General features: G+C 36.8%; 1 protein-coding gene across 1 annotated transcript in view; it reads left to right on the plus strand.

Moving 5' to 3' along the window:
* The window catches only part of PIP5K1B (phosphatidylinositol-4-phosphate 5-kinase type 1 beta), a 99,203-nt gene extending 80,027 nt beyond the window's left edge, over positions 1 to 19,176 (plus strand). Inside the window, exons 13-15 of the mRNA XM_058827867.1 lie at positions 369 to 513; positions 6,937 to 7,054; positions 19,049 to 19,176. Coding sequence (XP_058683850.1) covers positions 369 to 513; positions 6,937 to 7,054; positions 19,049 to 19,120 — 335 coding nt within the window. The 3' untranslated portion in view covers positions 19,121 to 19,176. The remainder of the gene's footprint in view (positions 1 to 368; positions 514 to 6,936; positions 7,055 to 19,048) is intronic.
* The last annotated feature ends 2,301 nt before the right edge of the window (positions 19,177 to 21,477 follow it).

Below are 21,477 nucleotides of genomic sequence, written 5' to 3' on the forward strand. Positions count from 1 at the left end.
CAGAATTTGCCTGCAGCCATGAAGAAAGCAGAACCAATTGCCTAAATCCAATCAGATAAATGAGGTCTGGTAGCATGAGAATAGTCCCAGGATTGAGCAGAATCCTTAACTCATACCTCTGCTTAATATTTGACCTTGGAGTTACTCTGTATTCTGCTGAATATACTTGTTAGCAGCTGAAATTCACTCTGTAATACAAAAGAGTGTGGGTGTGGGCATATGAAAACTACCATCTCATCACTTCAAATATTAGGAAATTTCAAGAAGCTGATGAGGGCACTGTGAGACTCAATATATTTACATGAAAATTCTCGGGCTCAATTAAAAATGAAATGTGTTAACATTGTTCCTTATTTCTGCATATGCAGTACTAGGTTCACATCACCGGCCGGATCTAGTGCCAAGCACTCCGTCTCTGTTTGAAGCAGCTTCTTTGGCAACCACACTTTCTTCTTCTTCCTTGAATGTAGATGAGCACTGTCAACGTGATCAACCTACACTCTATTCTAGCAGGTAAAGGCTGTATATGCTAGAGGATTCCTCGCTGCTCTGCTAGAAGTTTAATGTTGTGATCAACAGGAGGCTCTCAAAATAAGAAGCAGGAGGGGAAACTGTCTTTGTAACTCAGTCTTTAACCTTTCCAGTGAAGGATGGGTGCCAAAAGCCTGTAGGATTTATCACATATCTGTTCATAAATTTACGTATTGTAACTGGGGATCATGAAATAGAAAGCACAGAGTGAAAAATGTTATATGAATTTTTGTTCATGTTCCAAAATTAAATTTGATATCTAAACTTTGCTTGGGTCTTAGTCTGTACCATAAACCAAACTACATTAAGGTCACATCTGTAGCCTAAAACAGCTGCCAAAAAATGGTGATGTGCTAGGAAAAGGAATAATTGTTCTTTATTCTGAATGTACAGTGCTGAATGCTCTGCTTTAAATACTTCCATAACAACCATTTTCTGAAGTAAATTTCTGTGAAACTTCATTCATGGGTGTGATGAGAGCCTGTCTGCTTTTCATCCAGAAAGTATAAAAAGAGGAATGTCTTAAGAAAAGTAATGCAGATGCTAATGAGCTAGGTTGAATGGGATTTGAGTTGTTTGAGTATATTTCATCAGTGTCTGTCCAATACCATGCTTAAGCCAGTAAGTCTTGCTGGGAGATCATCTCTGTATGTGCCTATATGCTCCGTTGTGCACCTGAAGTGTCTTGTGTTTGTCACCTTGCCTGCTTGCAGATCTCTTAACTGTGTATTGAGCCATTTCTTTGCTGTTTTCATCAAGAAGGGTAGCCATTCAAGCATCCTGAATATTGTTTGGAATAATTTGAAGTCCTGAACTACTCAATGTATAAATTTAACAAATGCACTAATGTGCCAAGATGTAGTTCTTCCCTGTAAACTGCATGCTGCCCAAAAACTCAAGTTATTTTAAAAGCAATCTTGAGGCAGTAGGATTTTACCTCCAGTTAAATATTTGACAACTGCATTTACATAAAAAGTAAAATGACTTGCAGCTTTACTTGATGGACGTGATATTTACAGCTTCCACTTGCATTAAGTTGAAATAAATCTCACTGATGTGGCATCTTCCATATGTCTGATGGTTTGCTATAAAAACTTGAATGTTTTGGGGTGTAATGAAGATGAAGTTTTAATTGCAGAACAGAAATGTTTCTACACAAGGAAATAGTTTAGAAAATAAAACTACTGATGAATAAGCATTAGTGGAAATAGAGCTCATTCACTTCAACTTGTGTCAAGTTATTTGTAGGACTTCAATATTCATGATCTTTCACAAAGTTTTTTCTTTGATAGAAATAAAGTTACAGAGTACTGGAGGGTTTTGTTTGCTTTAAACATCAAATAAAATCTACAGAACTGCTTTGTATCAGCATCAGTCAGGAAAAGAGAATGGTGGAGTTGTCTGAATAAAGAGCTCAGATTTAATGCATTTCAAATATTCTTTATTCTCTAAAAAATTTACTGCAAGGAAAACGTATGACATAATTCCATTATGTTTGTACTGTAAAGATGCTCCAAAATAATTCTAAAATAAAGTTTTTAGCAGGTCTACACTTTGATTGTACATCTAGACTCATTTACTTTCCAGTCGTGATTCAGTCAATGAAATAACCTCTAATGCAGGACACGTGCAAACTATGTGATTAACATGTTTTTCTTACAAAATCAGATTGTTAGTGTCTGCAGTCCAGGTATGGACTTCATCATTACAAGAGGGCACGTCCTCTAACACACCAGACCTGGTGCCAGCATTCACACATGTGTGATTGTCTCCACATCTTCTGCCAAAATATTTACACTGTCGCTAAGAGATCTGTCATAGGGGCTTACCAACTAGCATCTTTGCTGGTCTAGGTGTGCCCTCTTCAGCTTGGGCCTGGTGGCAGCTTTTAATTCTCATTAAGTAGTGGTGTGTGTCATAGTCTCAGTATGTAAAATTCTTGAGGACTAGCTTCCCTGGCATAGCTAATGGCTTTCTCTTAGGAGTTAAGAAAGCTGCTCAGTATTGAACTAATTTTCATAAGATTCTGGGCACCTGGTGTTTTGTATCCACTTCTTCTGGCATCGGTTCAGGAAGGTCATTCCTTCTTCTTGGCACTAAATACATCTAAAGTTTTACTTATGTTTTTATGGATCACTGAAGGAACTTCAGTCCTCTAATAAAAAAAGATAGCAGGGAAATAAACCCACAAAAAAAACTCATGCTACAATGATGCACTGAATTGTAGATTCGATTTCGATCTGAGGTTTTTTCTTGCCAGAGTTCTTCTTCTGAATATTAGAAAATTATGTGATGTAGGACTCATCATTTTGCTATTTGTCTCTGGTAAACAGAAACTTGGAGCAGTCTTTGAAACAAAGCCTGAATTAAAGACTTGTTTACAAATGTGAGCCTGCTTTCAATCTTTAAATCTGTAATTGACTATATTCTGCTTTATTATTTAACAGAATTACAGTTTGACATCTTCTTCAGCAGGCTTTTTTCTTGTTCTTCAAAGTAACATAGCACAAAGTAGAGAGTACATGAATTTGCTTGTAACCTGTCACAAATTTCTGGTTTAAGGTAATAAAGGAGGAGAGTCCTGTGTGTGTAGTAATAATGTGATATTTGTACAGCTCCTTGACTCCTACTAATGAGCAGTATATGCCCATACCACTTAGAAAACAGATGGTATTATTTTCCTCATTAAAAAGAGACCAGTAATACTTTTGGATACCTTGAATCACACACCATATTTTCTATTTAGGTTGTTTTTTATGTTCAGAATTACCCTGTTTCTAGTATCCATTGTAATACTTCCCCAAGGAGAGGCAAATGGCTAATAGCATAAGACAGGTGATCAGCAGCATCTTTCCTTGGGAGTGCTCAGCATTTGTGGGAGATAGGGAGAAACTGCTGCTGCTAAGATTAAGCAGACAGAGGCGACTTGCTGAGGTGGAGCCAGCTCCTGAGGCTGTGTCTTGTGAGGAGGGCTTTTGTAAAGGTGGCTTGGTACAGATTAGAACTAGCATAACTAATTGATAGATAATACAGAGGAGTGTATGGGGACTTGTGATCAAAGTGAAAAAGAGAGACTGAGCAGCAGTCATGAATATACAGCTTATTGGGAGTGTTTTTCCAGGCTGCAAGCTGATTATTTTCACCAAGTTATTCCTCAGTTGTTGAAAAAGTAGAGGAAACCTGAGGTGCTGTCCAGACAGTGTGAAGAGGAATTAGTACAAATGAAAGAGTAGTGGAGAAGGGTAAATTGCTGTATTTTCCAGCACAAGGACTGGACCTAAAAAACAGAACGAAAAAGAAAAGAAAGACAATCATGACATATGCTATTCAGTAAATGCAGGCTTTCTTGTTTGTCAGAAGACAGCTGGTTTCTTTTCCATGAAGCTGTTTCTCAGTCAAGTGATTTTGTCATAAGCAGTGTCAAGTATTCCTTCAGTAAAAGAACAGAATTGAGAATTTATTGCTTCTATTAAAATTTTCAAATATTTTCCATTTCTCAAGTAGGTTTATATTTGATGCAGAGATATTTTAGTTCCTAGATGGTCTGTTTTCCACTAGAAAATGTAATTATTAGTCCAAAACCACTTCTTTGAAAGGGTTTGTTTTATCTGAGTAAATATAATACTTACGTGTTACATTGGGGATAATTTTTATAGCAGAAGTGATAACAGATTTTTTCTCCTTCCAGGAAAAGTTTTCTTATTAAGTACTGACGAATTAAATATGACAAATCTGAATGCCCTAAGCACTCTAACTCATCTAACTTGACATTGTTTTTAGAATTGCAAGGAGCTGAAGGAGGTCAATGGTGCTTCTGGAAATGTTTGAAACTTGCTTTAAAATATTTTAAAATGTTTCAAACTGTAGATGTTTTACAACTTATGCTTTAAATATTTCAAGAATACAGAAAGTCTTTTTTCAATGTATTTTCCAGGAGGCCTCATGGGGCTCTCTAGTCCCAAACCCAAGCTAAATCCTGTGATGCATGAAGGGGTCCTTCATCTCCCTTTTTAGAGTAATGCCAAGATACTGTGGGCTGTATAAGGAGGACTGTTGAATTCTTCTGATACACCTGAGCCGAAGGGAAAAAATCTATCTGAAATCTAATTCTTCTTTATCTTTATGCATTCTATGCCTGATTTCTGTAAGATGTATATATAGTCTGGACTTCTGCCTCCTCTTTCTTCTTCCTTCTTATCTGTATATTTTTCAAGTTTTTGTTTGTCTTACCTTTGTGTTGCTGTTTCTTGGTGGAGATCACTTGAAATTTTGGAAGGCATTGAGGGATTGTGCGTTTTTTCACTCATACAGTCAAGCTTCCTGAAGCATCCAGACTTTGAACTGTTGTTCTGCTGTTTTCTCCAGCGACAGGGACTTATAGGTATTGGTTTTTCTGTTGTAAGGAATATTAAGCACCCCTTTTGCCAGTTGGTGTTCTACATAAACAAAATTTTGTATGTTAAGTTTCAACGTTCTGTCTGTCCATTACTATAATTACACATTACTCTTAGCTTCTGAAGCTTAGACAACTTCGTCTGAATCAATTCAAAGTGGATTAAATTCACACATGCTTCACGATAATAAGCAGTTGGGTGGAAGGAAAAAGACTTGAATGCTTAAATGGTATGAACAGATGCACTGAGACACTGGGGGGTTCCCCCATGGGAAAGAAAATTTGACTATGATTGAAGCAACATGTAATTGTGGCTTAAAGTAAAACAAAGCTTTCCCAGTTCTCTAATGATGGAATTATTTTTGCTTCTTTTTTTCTTTTCTTAATTAAGAACCAAGATCAAATAGAATGTTTTAGCCAGAGGAGGGCAACATCATAGTTGAGCATGCTCCTTGTGGTGGTCATTACTGTATGAGAGAGAAAGTACCTATAAAAGTGCTGGCTTTTTTTTTTTTTTTTTGCTTGGCTTTTCTTTTTCAACCTAAAAATTAAGGATGAGAACTTAGTGCACTGTAGAAACTGTATTAAAACTCTGTTCCTCCAAACTATTCTTTCTGAAACACTATTTATGTGGGGATTTCACTTGTTCTCTTCTGTGCCGCCAGTAATATGTCTTTGCCTTATCAGTGTCATTATAATCAGTCTGCATTGAAACTGGCAATAAATGCATCTATGATGATGCTATTGAAGAAATTTGAACTTCAGTTACCAACTGCTGACAGCATGTGTATTACTGTTAAGAGATTAATTACAAGACTTTTGTTTTTACTCTTATACACTGGTCAATAGAATTCAAGTTACACATATGAGAATAGTGCTAAGTCAGTAGCACCTGGGTCATTTAGTGCAAGAGAAATAGTCTTGCTTTTGAAAAATGTCCAGTGCATTATATGATAAAAGGAACACTGTAATGTGGTGAATGTAAAGCTCCGTTCCAGTACAACACTGATTCATTATTTTGTTGAATCAAAGCAACATTTTCTGCATGCTAGTTTTGCCCTTTCTGAAGTTCTATCCCATCTGAAGTATACTTGAAGTAGTACAAAAGGGAGGGGTAAATGAGCCGTATCTAGACTGATGGCTGTAACCATGTTTCCATATCAAGTTATAATTAATAATTTTTGCTTTTCACCTTGTCTGTAAATAGTTAAGAATTTCTAAAATATATCTCTGCACAACTGACAGTTGAGTTTTCAAGATAGCCTGGAGCCTTACTTCTGGCAGCTAGTCAAGATATGCAATAAGGGACACCTGACTCCATTAAAACACCTTTGAGAGTTTCAGCATTGTTGACCAAGTCAAGTGTGTTACCAAATGAAATTTATGTGGAGGTTTATTTGCAGTTTCACATTATTTCTGTGTGTCAGAGAATAAAAAAAAGCAATCAATGAATAAAGTAATAGCACCTGCTCTGTAAACATCACTTCCTTGCATAAGTGTACTAATCACAATATTCTTGTTCTCCCACTTTTCCTTCTAAACTTATGGCTGTTAATAATCTGTGTCTGCATGGAAAAGTCCAATGTTAGTAATGTTACAATGTGCCTAATTTCTTACTCTTTTGTCCCCATTTTGAATCACGAAATGCTGCCAAAATTTACACCATGTGTAATACAGAAGTAATGTACTTTGAAATTAATGAAACTTTGTAACATTTACTGTGACATAGTTTCATTAATTAAATAATACTGACGTTCAGGAAGAGCATTACTTTCTGTTAAAATTTTAGTAAATGCAAAACTAAAATCTGAGGTTTCTGAACAGGTAGTCAAATATGAACTTCCAGTTATCCAGCCATTGCCAAAGTATCTATGTTTGTTTATTTATTTTCCAAGTATTTTCCAAGTATTTGAAGATTTTTATGTTTAACACAGAAATTTGTAAATTTTCAGTTATGACTGAGCTTTGTAACTTGGACTTTTGGTTGATTGTACTCTCCCTTCTCTTTGCAGTAAAGGGTTACCTTCGAGTTCAACATTCACTTTGGGAGACAGTGCCATCTATTTGACTTCAGAACAGAGCACATTGGAAATGGAAAATGATAATGCTTCAGTTTTGGATGTTTACTTAGTAAGTTGTAAAACAGTTTGTGATGGGCTTTTTCACCTGTAATTGCTTTGACTCAGGCTCAGTAAGTGACTAAAATACCTGCTTAACTTTCCAGAGGTTTATTGAGGTACTTTTTGTATGAAACACACATAAGTTTGCATAGGTATGATTTGCCAAAGCAAATCCCTGAAGAATTTATATGCCTATAGCTATTGGATTAATAATGAAGTATGCAAAAACACCTTTCAGTTTTTCTCTAATGGTAAGAAATCTTTTCTGTTGTTTTCCATTGGAGGGAAAAAGAACAAAACCCGTAACAGCAACAACAACAAAATCTTTCCTCTTGTGAAGTAGAGTACTTCACAATATAGAAATTAAATTTTCTCAGAGTGGAAAGTTCTGTGTTCATGTCACCGATTTTGAAGCCAACAGAGCTTAAATAGAGCTGAAGTATATTAATGGCCCCCTTTTCTACTTTGAAGGGTTGTCTAATTGTGATGGCTGATTAAAAATGTATCTTTGCTGTTTCAGTTCCTAGTGTGCAATTTTTCTGACTGCTGAAAGATAAGGTCAAAGTCTATCTTTCATTATCTTCATAGCACCTGTGTTTCAAATGTTCTTTTGGTACCCACAGCTCACATTCTGCAGACATAAAGGCAGTAGGCACCCAGTTCAAGTTCTAGTTGAGTGAAGTTTTGTGCATCTAATTTTTTTAGGCTGTTCTGAAATTGTATATTAAGTTTGGCATTTTTTCTAAAGGCTTATTTTCATAAATCCTAAACAGTTCTGACATTATTCTAGTAATACTTCCCCTTGACTCTCATGGCAAGAATTGCACCAGAGATGAAGAATCAAAAGAGGGAAGTTTGTTGATGTTTCTAATAAATATTTCATGTACACGTGGTTGTTTCCTTTCTAGATAAAATTTATTGCATTCTTTATTTTTCTTATCCCTAGTTACGTGATTTTTGTCTTAAGAAATCCATGGTCTCTTAGAATCATAAAAAATCTCAGGACGATGAGGCCTCAAGAGATCATCCAGTCCAGCTTTTTGCAGAAAAGGGAGCCTAGATAAGATTATCCAACACCCTTTTCCACTGCAGCTTAAAAACCTCTTGCAATGGGAACTCTGCCACATCCTGCAGAAGTTGTTCCAGTGACTGATTATCTGTCCAGAAAAAAATGTTCTCATGTTCAGATGAAACATGTTTGTGTCTGATCTTACATCAAGATGAAATATGTTTGTCACATTCTCTTTCCCTGTAGGCTGTGCCACTCATGTTCTTTTCCTTCTTATTAGCCGGCAACACTTGACTGTGTGTAGTACTCAGTTAATAGCTACTAATTTAATAGTCCAACACACTTAGGGGAGTTGTCTGTCCTGCCTCCACTGACACAAAACAGTAGAAAGTACCAGTGGCCAATTAGATGTAGAATTGACTTAGTTAACTGTGACCTCAAGTAGCCCCACAGTCCTGTAGGACTTGTGTTGATTTGGCTCATTACTAGCACAATGCTGACCTGAACCATCTGTTCAAAAAAAGGGACTCAGAAATCTTGAGCGAGAAGTGGCTGATATTGTTGCAGGGCTGGAGTCTTATTATTTTGAAAATTCATGGAGATCAGGGGACATCCCTGATGACTGGAAGAGGGCAGATCTCATACCTGTCTATAAGAATGGCCCGAAAGAGGACCCACTATCCTTATTGGAGTCCCTGGGAAAGTGGCAGAACAAGCTTCCTAGGAATTATTACCAACTAAATGAATCAAGTAACTGGGAAAATCCAGCACAGATTTATCAAAGGCAAATCATGCCAGGCTAACCTGATCACCTTTCTAAAACAAATTACAATCTTCAGTCAATATGAGAAAGCAGTGGATGTTGCTTGCCTGCACTTCAGTAAAGCATTTGACAAGTCGTGTCTCCCACAGTTTCCTCCTAGACAAATGTCAAAAACAGACTGGATGGGGGTGGTCTGTGAGATGGGCAGGAATCATCTCATAGGTGATCAGTGTGTTTTACTGAGACTGGCAGGCTGTCACAAGTGGGCCCCCCCAGTACTGGGCTCCACATTGTAACATCTCCATGACTGATCTGGGCAATGGGACCAAAAGCACCCTCACCACATTTGCTGTGTCACTAAACTGGGTGTTGAGGGGCACACGTTGGCAGGGAGAGCCACCTTTCAGAGATGTGAGCAGGCTGGAAGACTGGGCCACAAGAACTGCGTAAAGTCCAACCAAAAGAAGTGCAGAGTCCTGAACCTGGGAGAGCAGGAAAGACCGAAAGAGCCAAGAAAACAAAACCAAAGAGCCCAGCCAGGCTAGGACCAATGAGCTGTGGAACAGCCTTGCCAAGAGGAGCCTGGGGCTCCCAGCAGACAACACACACACATCAGGTCAGCAGTCATCACTGCTGCAGCCACTGAGACAAAGTGGATCTTCAGCTGCATCCCTGGGGCACTGCTAACAGAGAGATGTGATCATCCCACTTCACCAGTGCTTGTCAGACTGCACATGGCATTGTGTGTTCAGTTCTGGCCCCCACAGTCCCAAAACAGATGTGGACAGACTGAAGAGGGGTCAAAAGAGTGCCATAAAGATGGCCAAGGATGGGGAGAACCTGACATTTGCGGAAAGACTGTAAAAGTTAGATCTTTCCAGTCCATAGAATTTTCAGGAGGGACCTCAACACACTTTTCCAAAGCATGACTACAGATAGTATTGAGACCCTCCTTTTCTCTAGGGGCAGTGGATACAAGTTGTAGTGAGGGAGATTTCCTCTGTGTTTTGACAATGAGAATGATTCAAGGAGAATGATATACAATAAGCGTGATTTTATAATGATGAATGATTTACTTGACTGACCTCCGCAGGGGTAAAGTCCCCATCACAGTAGGCTTTCAAGATGCAGTTGGACAGTAATGCTCGATAATCTCATCCAGGCTCTCTTTCCTAAAAAAGGTTGAATTAAGATGGCCTCTCATGGTTACTTCAACCTGGGCTGATGTGTGGTTCTTTTGGTCCCATTTAAACTGTGAAACCATTTTTTCTTGATAGCTTTTGAATTTCATTTATAAAGCAACAGTTTTATTTTACAATAATACTGTTTATCACTGTGAAGTACTTAATTTTAGGTTTGAAGTCTGTAGGATGGATGGTGAAGTGCTCTGAAAATCCAGTGATAGGCACAGGTGACGCCTTTTTTAAAGCTGTATAAGTTTCAGGTGTAGTCATCTCTCTAGTTGGTTTTCAGCTTGTAGAACATTCATTACTATTATGCCTTGGAGACTGAAATAAGTATGTGTGTATTCCACTGGTGAGTATCAACAGAAAAATAATTAAAACCCAATTTTGGATGTCATACAAATACCCAATATTTATTCCCTTAGCAAAGGTCTGAACAAATAAATATGTCTTAAGTGGAGACAATCGTACATGCTTTTTGGAACTAGCAGCATCCTTCCTCTGCACCCTGAAAAAAAACAAATTCAAAATTCAATAATCAAGGTAATGGCACACACCTGAACTGTCTAGGTATGCAACAGCTGACAGCTGACAGGAAAGTGGATACCATAGCTAAGCACATGGTACTTCTTAAGCAAACTCATCTTGAGAAGTTACTTATCCCTGTCTTCTCTCTCTCGTCCCACATCCTATATTGATGCCTACTTAACTGTTTTGAGATTGTTGTGGAAGTGAGCTGTAACTTGTAATCACATGTACCCTGTATGTATCCTGAGGTGTTTGTGGAAGAAACAGGAATATGATGCTGTTCATCTACCAATCTTACTCCCTGATGTCCTGCAATATCCTTCAGTGGGCCCAGAAACAATTAGCCCGTTGCTGGGAATACTTGAGGATACTAAAGTACAAGTGCCGGCCAGAAGGCAATTTTGCTTTTATAGGAGGATGATTAGATGCATGTTAGAAGGAAAAGATGCATGTTTTTGAGAACACTAGGAACAGACTAGTCATTTCTAGTGTGTATCTCAAAAAGAAAGCAAATCAATGACGTCTGCATTAGCTGATCTGAATCTCAGTTGGAAAGGTTACATGATCTAGTTTTAAAAGGGCAAAATGCAAGGAGAAAAATGTAGTTTTAAATGGCATTCTCAGATTTTCCTTTAACCCTGTGATTAATAATCTTTGTGTTTCTACCACAAGGCAAGCTGCTGTAGTCTTACCCACTATATATTTTAATGAAAAATACCTTAACTTGATTAATTTCAGACACCATTAATCCTTTGATGTCTTTGCATCCTTCTTTGAAATGCTAAACCTTTTGGACAAATTTTAGTCCACTAGTAAATTAAGAGCTATGAATTTTTGGTCCCATGTATAGAAAAAAAAAGTTGTCATAAAATGACATTGTACTAATTTACTATAAAGAGCAGCTTAAAAATGGCATTTTCTGAACAGTTTTGTGTGAAAATTGTGATAGTCAAGTAAGGTGAGGTAGAACAGAAGTTATAAAAAAAAAATTTCTCTTATAGGTACGAGGATTTCCCTTACATTAAGGGAACTCCATGCAAACTCACACTGTGTTGCTGATGTCAAAACTGAGAATGCACCTGGTTAACAGCAAGAATTTTTGTTCCGGGACACAAGTAGAGACACATCTTGGGTTCAAAACTGAATGCTGGCCTGAGCCCATAATTCCTTAATTTTGAGGAAAGACCTAGTTCAAATTAGCATTTTGTTCACCTGCTGTTCTAAGAAGCACTGTTAGGTACATTCTCAAATCAAGTTTACTTTTAAGTTATATTGGTTTATTTTCTCATAAACCTTTTAACCCAGATAACAGCTTAAGAAATCTAGCTTTTATGACTTAGAATATAACTAAACATCATCTGCAATGAGCAGTAGGTATAAGACAATAGAAATTATTTCCAGTTATTCTAGTAACATAGTTACAAAACTGATTAATTCATACAATATTAATTATCAATTAAACAGAAGGAAGAAATAAATAATAAATTATAGATAGGAGATATAGAAAAAACTTGTAAATTTGAAATGTTTCTCTGCATAAATTTAAACATTAAAGGCTTCTTGCTTTTGTGAATATGTAATACAATGATAGATCAGCCAGTTTGAAACAAACTATTCTGTATGAGATAAATAGGTTTCTTGTATATAAGCCAGAAACAGAGAAGGTAACACATTTCCATTTAGCACTTTGATGTAGAAATCCACAAAACAGGCTTTTCTCCTTCCTCTGTAAATAAAGGATCTCTTTTTAAGAATCCCTTGAAGCCCTATTTATTGGTGTCTGTTCAAACATTGTCAGCAAATGCTGTTGAACACAACAGTGTCTCAGTGTTCTATGGAAACTGATAAGTAAAATATAAAAGCCAAAACTTGCAAAAGTTCCTTAACAGTGATCTACAATCAAAAAGTGCAACCAATCCTGAAGATCTTAGTCCAGCATCACTATGGAGTGCCTTAAAATTGATAATTCCACTTAAAGAGTAAGGAATAACTTAAAAGTCACCTTATTCCTTCTGTTCTGCACTAAAGTGTCAAATTGTTTGATTGAGCATTTTCTAGCTAAAAAAGCAACATGTGCAATTATAAACTATCCTACTGCATTTTCTTAGCCTTCCCATGAAATTATTTATAAAAATAGTTGACATACTGTACTACAATCTCAATAAAATCAGAGTAGTAAGGCTTAGGTATTTAATTGATTTACTTAAAATAGGCTTGACTTTCCTTGCACTTCCAACAGAAAAAGGACATGCATGTAAATAGCAGTGACAAACTTTTACATTTGTTCTGCTGTGATGCTGCAGATGTTACCTGGTGTAGATATAGGACTTAAATAAATAAATATATGTCCTGTCTATAGGATCTTTAATATATGTCCTGCCTATAGGATTTCAATAATTAATTCTTTTTATTTACAGAGTACTTCTGTATATTTAACTATAATGCAAAATTCTTGGGTAGTACAGAAGTCTTCACATGGAAATACAGCATTGCTTCCTATTGCTAAAGGAAAGGTTCATAAATTTATATATAATTTAAAAGTCACTGCTAATGAAGATATGGTTTGGTAAGGGCTTCAGTAAAATAAAATAACGGAAAACTCTAGTGATGAGCAAGCTTAGTGTATTTAGAGGCTGGTTAGTGTAGATATGATTTGTGTCAGATGAATTGCATAGATAATACTATTACATTTAAAATTACTTATGGTGTGGTTTATTTCCAAATGCCAATTTTATTATGGGATTTTGAAGTCTTAAAATAATATTGAAGATTAATTTTGTATTTCAAAGCTGCTGTAGATGCATAGGTAAGCAGATTTACAAATATTGGTCTATAAAATACCTGTTTAGAAAATGTCAAATCTTTCTGACTCTTCTTACTCATCAGTTCTCCTCTTCTTCTGTATTCTCTCACATAACTTCAATTAAATTCTAATCATGGTTTAGCTTTCTTCAAAGTACTGTTGTGGGATAATAACAAGTGCAGCTGAAATGAAAGCAATTCCCAGGCAGAATACATGCAAAACAAGTTAGAAGTTGTGCAGCACTGCACAGCATATCTTGAATTTTGGTATGTTGCTCTTTTTATGGAAGTTTCAGTTTCTCTGCCTCACCATTTCCTCTGAAGATACTGGTGGAAAAACACAGTAGACTGAACCTGAATTGAGACAGTAATGAAGACCTTCTCACTTACAGGCATCCTTTCTTTCTGCTAAGAGCATTATAATCCTTAAAATGTTATGTGCACATGGTAGAACCAATCAAGTACTCTCCTCAAAATAGAAATTGTTTCAGGCTGAAAGGGGCAAACCAACTTGTTTTATGCTGTACAGTTAACTGGTCCTTTCCTCTGTTGCTATCTGTGTTTTCCCCGTATCCATCCATGCATGATGACAAAAAGGAGAGGAAAAAAGGCCTCTGTCTCCCACAAAACTGAAACCTGGGGTGAAAAACAAACAAGCACTTGAACATTACGTGGCAGAGGTGTTCTTGCAGAAGAAACATTATGTAACAAGGAACCTTTTAGTCGCCATTGCATGAAAATCAGACACAGGAATTAGGTGCTTGATTAGATTAAAAAGGTAGCAATTCAGATCAGAAGCAGTACGTTGCCTGAGGAAGCCAAGTGCTAAAATGCCAGCATGTATTATCACAGAACTACATTTTCTCATGCCTGGGGCTTTTCAAACACCATAAGAGGAAATCAATCAGCTCAAAAACATATCCATGGAAAGAGAACTGGAGCACAAAAATGCTCCAAGATAAAAAGCCTCAAGTAGGCTCAAACATTGTAAATCCATTATATACACAGTGTGAGACATCTTAGGCAGACATTATAGGAATGATTCCTGTAATGTCATTTGTGCATTATTTATCATTTTAGACCAAATTGCTACAGCCAAACTCAGTTTTTAATTTAAAAAAAAAAAGTTTCCTTTATCTGTAATCAATGTAACCCCAATGTTGTGCAGCAGATACAATATTGCCTACAGGATCATGTCCTGCACCTTGAAATTGATGGATTTCTTTCCAGAATAATACAGTACTGGACTGTAGCTGACATAAATATGAACATCTGTGTGGGTTTTCAAGCAAGGCGGGCACCCTGGCTAGAGCCAGCACGGGCAGCTATCCTCAGCCGCACAGACCATAACCCACAGCATCAATGTGATGGATGGCGAATATGGCAATTTATTGCAGGAGAATTTAACATTTATAGCCTAGGGTCACTGTGTTACTCCCATCTACATACGTCACACCTCGTTGCTATTGGCTAATTGCAAGGGGCCTTACTATCCTAACAGAGAGGGGGACTGCTAACTTTCCGTTACATCCCGATATTTTCCGAACGCAAGGCCTTAAACTACAACACATCTGAAAATCTCATCTTCTTAAAATGGCATTAGTATCATTAACAGTACCTCTGTGATTGACTCATACAGTTAGCAGTTGCTACAAGTTATTGTCAGGTTTCTTTTCTCCAACTCTGTTATGCAAATTTTATTGGAATTTTTTACTGAAATGCTTTGGAAGGGTCAGAGGAAAGGGAATAAGAATAAGCTAGACATGGTTGCATTGCATAATTAATGGAATACCATAAAATCAGCATCAGCAATACCAATAACCACCTTAGTGAAAAGCAGTAATAAGTCCAGAGAGTCAGAAGCTGAGTGCTGAGTGATGAACATATTTGTCAGAAATGGATCTGCAGCCATTCGTATCTGAACTTTCAGACAGAAACAAGGTGATGCTAATGAAAACTTTGATTAATTTGTCTTGCTTCATATAACATTATTATGTTTATTGGTACTAGCATTTTTCAACTTTTCTGCCAAACAGATTCTTAAAAAAAATAAATTAAAAGTCCTTGTTAGCTTTACATCACAATGATTTTAGAATAGTACTTTCTTTAATTTTACTCACTTGTCTAACAATTTCACTTCATATATGAAATGATTCTGTATTTTCTAAGTACTGCCTTAGCACATTCAGGTGCTAATATGACAGTCAGCTTTACTTGCCAGACCACAGTTCCTGAGAAAGAGAGAGTGAACAGCACCTGAGAAATTGGCGCTGTTGTGCTCAGTGGCATCAGTGATTATGAACACTCTAACACTGGTGCACAATACAGTAGGAAGTTTAAAGGTTGTCAGAGAACAATATTGAAATACCGCTTCTCAAGGTTCAAGGGCTAGTGCTAGAAGTCATAACAAAAATATTGATTTAAATGTACTGGTTACCTTTCTCTGAGATAAGCTTAAGAAATGCCTTCAGAAATTTTTTGTTCATAATCAAGATCAGACTGTTGTCAAACTATTTAATGGTCATTTAAGCATATCAAAAAGCACAATGTAAAGGCGACCTTAAAAATCTGTTTCATAAATAATTTTTGTAATGTTTTTTAATACGGTTTTGGAGTAAGATCATTAAGATCCCTTTGTTTAGATTTTGTATCTTGCTCCATTTTGGATATATCAGCTGACATGCATTTGATTTACTGAAATACATACTTCAGATGTCCATTTATCCTTCGTTTGAGTTGTCACGATAAGATGTTCGGCAAAGAACAGTTTCTTTTCAATTTTTCATTTCATCTCTAACTCTACAGGGATGCCAAGAAGTGATCAATTATTTCTATGACATAGAAAACTATTCCATCAACATTATTAACTAATTTTATATAGATACCTTTTTTTTTTTCTTTTTTGTGAAATAGGATGATTGCTACAACACTGACTAGAACATTTATTGTGCCTGAAAGTTTTTTGATAGGTTTGATATTTCATCTGGGGAAAGAGTATCATGCGGAAGCTGACAGCACTTTTATTCATGATGTATGAAGATTGCAGCTTTAAAGTAGTAAATACCACAGTTCTGCAAGATAAAAATAAGCTGTTGTGAATTGCTGAGTGCTGTCAGATTGTTGTCTTCTCTGACATCTGGAGTGTTCAGCATTTTGTAGCAGCAAGTAGTTCTAGTTCACGTAATACAAGTGTACTGCAATGCCTATAAAACACATATGGGTCAGCTGCTGTACAAGAGACCCAATGCTTCTGACTATGAGTCAGGGTCATGAGACAATCGCTGCCAAGTTGTACTGCAGCCCATTTAGGGGAAGAAAGATGTTACCTGTTTATAATTCTGTAAGAAAACAAGTAAAGGCAACTCTTAACTTGTCATTTCTGTATTTCCAGTAACAAAGAATACATGAAGAGTAAAACTAAGAGAAGTGACCATGGTTAATGAAGAGCACTTTCTGCAGTCCTCATTTAAGAAGGAGGAGTTTGCTGAGCCTAATAGACAGAGTAATAATCAATGGAACTTATTCTAAGAAATGCCAGGATCTTTGATCGATAGAAAAGTTTGATGGACTTGACAAAAATGACATGAAACATTCCACACTGCTGTCATCTGCTGTTGCTTGCTGAGCTGTGAAGACCTGTGTGTTCAGGCTGCTTTCTACAAAATTGCCAATCACCTTTTTTGGATTTTGAAGTGATATTTTCTTATCAGCTCTCTAGTGGTTTCATTTGCATGCATTCTGTAATTATTTTGCACAAGCAAAATTGATTACCTACTTTACCTATTTTAAAATAAACACAGTGGTGAATAAAATCAATTTAATTTTTTTGACTCCCTCAGTTCTAATTGCTTAGGTCCACATCAGTGGAAATTGGTACTGATGTTGTATGAGGGTTAGGGCAAATATCTGCACATACCATATGAAAATGAACCTCTAAAGATACTTTCACTGGTGGTAAAAAGGAGATAAAAATGTTATTTATAATAAGGCCTTATGTTGTGTACATATATTGTCCTTGAAATATTTTTGATTTTGTGCTATTTCTTGTAAAAGAGAAATTCTATAATTTATTTAGAATATACTACTGTAAACTATAGTTTTATTGATGAATAAAAGATTTTATTCTGAAGACTATCACAGCTGTCATCCTGCTATTTACCTATACTAGACTTAATTGTCCTTGCATTTCCCTACTTTCATGAGACAGTCCTAAGAGGCCTCTTGAGATATGACAAACATAGCGTCTATCTTTACCAGCTCTATAATAAAAAGGAGAACCTTGAAATTAGAGCAGGAAAGCCAAAGGAACATACTCAACAGGGACTGCTTTACAAAACCATTTCAGATTTTTCAGTATGGGCAATCATTTCAGGGTAACTACAGAAACTGTTTTGGTTCCCAAATTTCCCAAGTAACAAGGAGATAATACCAAATGCCAGTGATCATCAGTCCAAGATTTTATGCTTCAATGAAGTGGTGTATTTAAAAATTTGCACTGGTGTCAATTAGAAAGCTACCAAAGTTATTTGTAATAATATGTCTTCTAGGAATAAGCATTGTAAACCTGCTAAATTGACAAAAACAGAACCTGATATTTTAAGTCCTAGAATTATACTTTGTATCTGTACGGAATTTTTCTTTTAAGGATTTGGTGTGTTGGATTTTTTTTTTTTTTTTTTTTTTTGTTGTTGTTGTTGTTTTAGCTTGGTTGGAGATAGTGGTGGTGGGTTTTTTTGTTTTACTTTGATATAATCCTATGATGCTGATGAGTAAGAAGAATAATTACTAAATTATTCACAGTATAGAGAAATTTAAAGGGGTTTGGGGTTTTTTGCTTTCTAAGTATGCAGAGTCTAAGGCTTCACTCACAGCCTGTATCTCGTGATTACTACTTTTCTAGGCTTTAAAACTAGACTGCTTAGTCTCAGCAAGGTAATTTTTCTGCAGCATTCCTCTGAGAAAAGTAAAACAAATCTTCATGTCCTATGAGTAAAAACATTTTGTTCATCTGTCAAGTGTCTGCTCCTTCATGTGCAGTATACAGGATATTTAGAATGTGTCTGTATGCAAAGCAGATATTTGTCATTAATCTTATTTGGGGAAAAACATTTAAGCACCCCATTAACCTTCATAAAGAACACGCATGACAATTTTTCCCCAATTACCTAGTAACTATAGCATCTGAATCATTTGCTCTTAGGAAGAACCCAAAGGACTCACAACTTAACTGCAACAATTCTGTCCAAAACAAGAACATCTATACCAAATGATTCAGACACTCAGACATCTTTCGTGTACAATCCCCTGAACTCAGTAATTTATAAATCAAAACAGTCATTGAACACTTGATAAAGGAAATCCTATATGACTATGGAGCCTGCTGGGGAAACCTCCTCCAAAGCATGTGCACTTAAAAGGTGTGTGTGTGTGTGGTTAATGATCAACAACTTGGAATCCATTTTACTCTCTAGTGCTTAAATGATATCAATTTTCAAATATCAAAGAGTTAGGAGTTTGTAGGGATGTGAAAGTTTCATGTTTAAGTATTTTGGTTCTCTTCATCTTGCATAGGTGTTTCATGTTAGTGTTTCACTTGATGAAAATTTAAAGACTTATACCTTTAGAGCTGATGAGAGAGATCATGTCAAGTAAAAATAATATACAGAAGGCACAATCAGATGGGAGTATTTAAAGTAATGTATTGGTCTGTTTCTCCAGATGGAATTTGCCACAGGGAGCGAAGAAGAATTAGGTCACAAACACGGGCTATCTGTGGGCAATTGTATCTGAATACTCTGGCCCTGCAAGCTGCTCAGAATGAAAAAGCACAGGTTGATGCCAGCTTTGAGAAAGGTATGGAATAATTCCAATTTTTTGTTATCTGAGCTTGTGACTTAATCATACGGCATTCAGAGGTGAAGTTTTGCCTTTGGTGGTAGCACCACCAAATAGCCGCCCTCACTTAATAAGGAATAAAACAAAAGCCCCAAACAAACAAAAACCCAAGCCAAACAAACAAACAAAAACACCCACTCTCTGTCCTTGTGCTATAATTCAGTGGTTTGAAAGCACACATATCCCAGCATCTGTTTTCTTGTTGAAAACACTTTCTCTGCTTATACTTCAGACAATTTAATTTCATATAACCCGATGGTATTTTCCCTAAACCCTTCCACTAGACAGTGATAAAGGAGTAATCAGTAGCATGCACCTCCTGTTCTCTGTAGGAGCCATTGTGGACTTCTACATGTGTGGGGCCTGACCCTGCAGCGCTTCTGCATCTCAAACTCCTTCACAGGTATTTAACACCAGCGTTAAAAGGTACTGATATGTGATATGTGATATTGTGATATCAACAACATTAACTTAAGGGACAAGAATCAAGATGAGAACCATTAACAAATCATTGATAAAATTGGTAATCCCTAACTTGGGCCTTTAGAAGTTGTGTGACTGATCCTTGCTTGGTAGTAAGGATCTTGTAAAATTCACTAACTTTAACTTTACATTTGAATCTCTTTTTAAAATATTTGGTATGTGGAATTGCTAGTACTAGAGAAAATATTTAATCCACACTAATTCATTGATTTATAATGAACTTAGAAACACAAGATGAACATTTCCTATTGAGACCTGTGTATGACTTGGATGACTAGAGAAAAATCACTGTGGAACTAGTTGGATAATACCGGAAAACACCTGAGGTTCTTTTAATAGGAAAGGCAAGCTATATTAACAATCAGCATCTTTAAATAGGTTAAATACTACATAAAAGAACAGGTATTCCTCCTTTCTTCTAGCTGTTTTTCCCCTTCCCTACCAAGGTGTGAAAACCCAGTCATTTGCTTTACCAATGTATTCTGTGGTCTGACACAAGTAATTTGTTTGTACAGGCCTTATCTCAGTCTGTAAACCATTACTCCTGTAGAAACATAAGTCGCTTCTTCCAGCAGGGCTAAGAATGGGTTCCTCTTCAAGGAACTAAAGAGTATCTTAAATCTGCTTGATGTATGAAAACCACTCCTACAAAATACAACAAGAACACAAACTGGGAGGACACTGGTAACAAAGACACAGGAATATGTTGGAAAGACACAAGAAGCTGGCTAAGTTAGATAACAGTTTGGTACAAACAGCTTTTAGCTAAAACAGACTTTATCATTTCAGTTGAAATTTATGCAAGTGGCATGAATTGTTTGAGCTTTTTCCCCTTGTGTAGAGTAAAATAATTTCGGCTTATAGAAGAATATAATAGAATTACAAATCTTGGTGAGAAGCTTGGTAACTTAATCCCAAATGCAGTGGAAGATCATAGAAGCAACAGAATAGTTTGGATTGGAAGAGATCTTTCAAGGTCACCCAGTCTAACCCCTCTGCCTTGAACAAGGACATCTTCAACTAGATTAGGTGACTCAGTGCACCCAGTTGCTTACTTTAATTAAGAGTTTTTGAAATATAAAAATGCATCACACACTAACCAGCAGTAACCTTCTGAACACTAGTAGGCTTTTCATATTTATGGTTTTACTTGCAACGGCTGCATCTTTTGGTCCTGTCCTGTGGAAAGCTCTGAAATGAAAGTTGTCTGTGCTCCCATAGAAACTCTGCGGGTTTTTTAAGAAACCTTTTTATAGGAATTATTTCTTTCCTCTCATCTACTTGGCAAACCTAGTTTATTTCTTTTGGTTTAAGAATACGACATGTCTGGCTGAGACTACATCTTCACATACTGCTGACAGTATGGCATCACCAGCTTTTATGTAATTTAGTGGAAAATGCCAGGTGTGATAAATTATGTGCTTTATTTTTCCTTTACTGGCTCAGTGAAACATTTTACCTGCAGGACGTAGATCAGAATACTTCCTGTCACAGAAAATAGTCCTCGAACGAGCCCCTGAGTCAATGCCTGGTGCATAGTGTGGCCTCTAATTGCTGTTCTTCCCAGGCTCGAGCTCGCTGTAAATGTCCCAGCGAGACCGCTCTGCCCGAGCAGATGCCTGCAGGGACTCGCCCACGAGCGATTTTTGCCCGCTCTAAGAGCAGCGCGGTGGAGCGCTCAGCGGCAGCAGCCGCAGCTCCCTGACTCTACGACATGTCGGGATAGAGATCTCTCCGAGCGGAGCCTGAGCAGCACAGCGGGCCCCGCA

Source organism: Poecile atricapillus, chromosome Z, assembly GCF_030490865.1.
Source record: "Poecile atricapillus isolate bPoeAtr1 chromosome Z, bPoeAtr1.hap1, whole genome shotgun sequence".
NCBI classification, from domain to species: Eukaryota; Metazoa; Chordata; class Aves; order Passeriformes; family Paridae; genus Poecile; species Poecile atricapillus.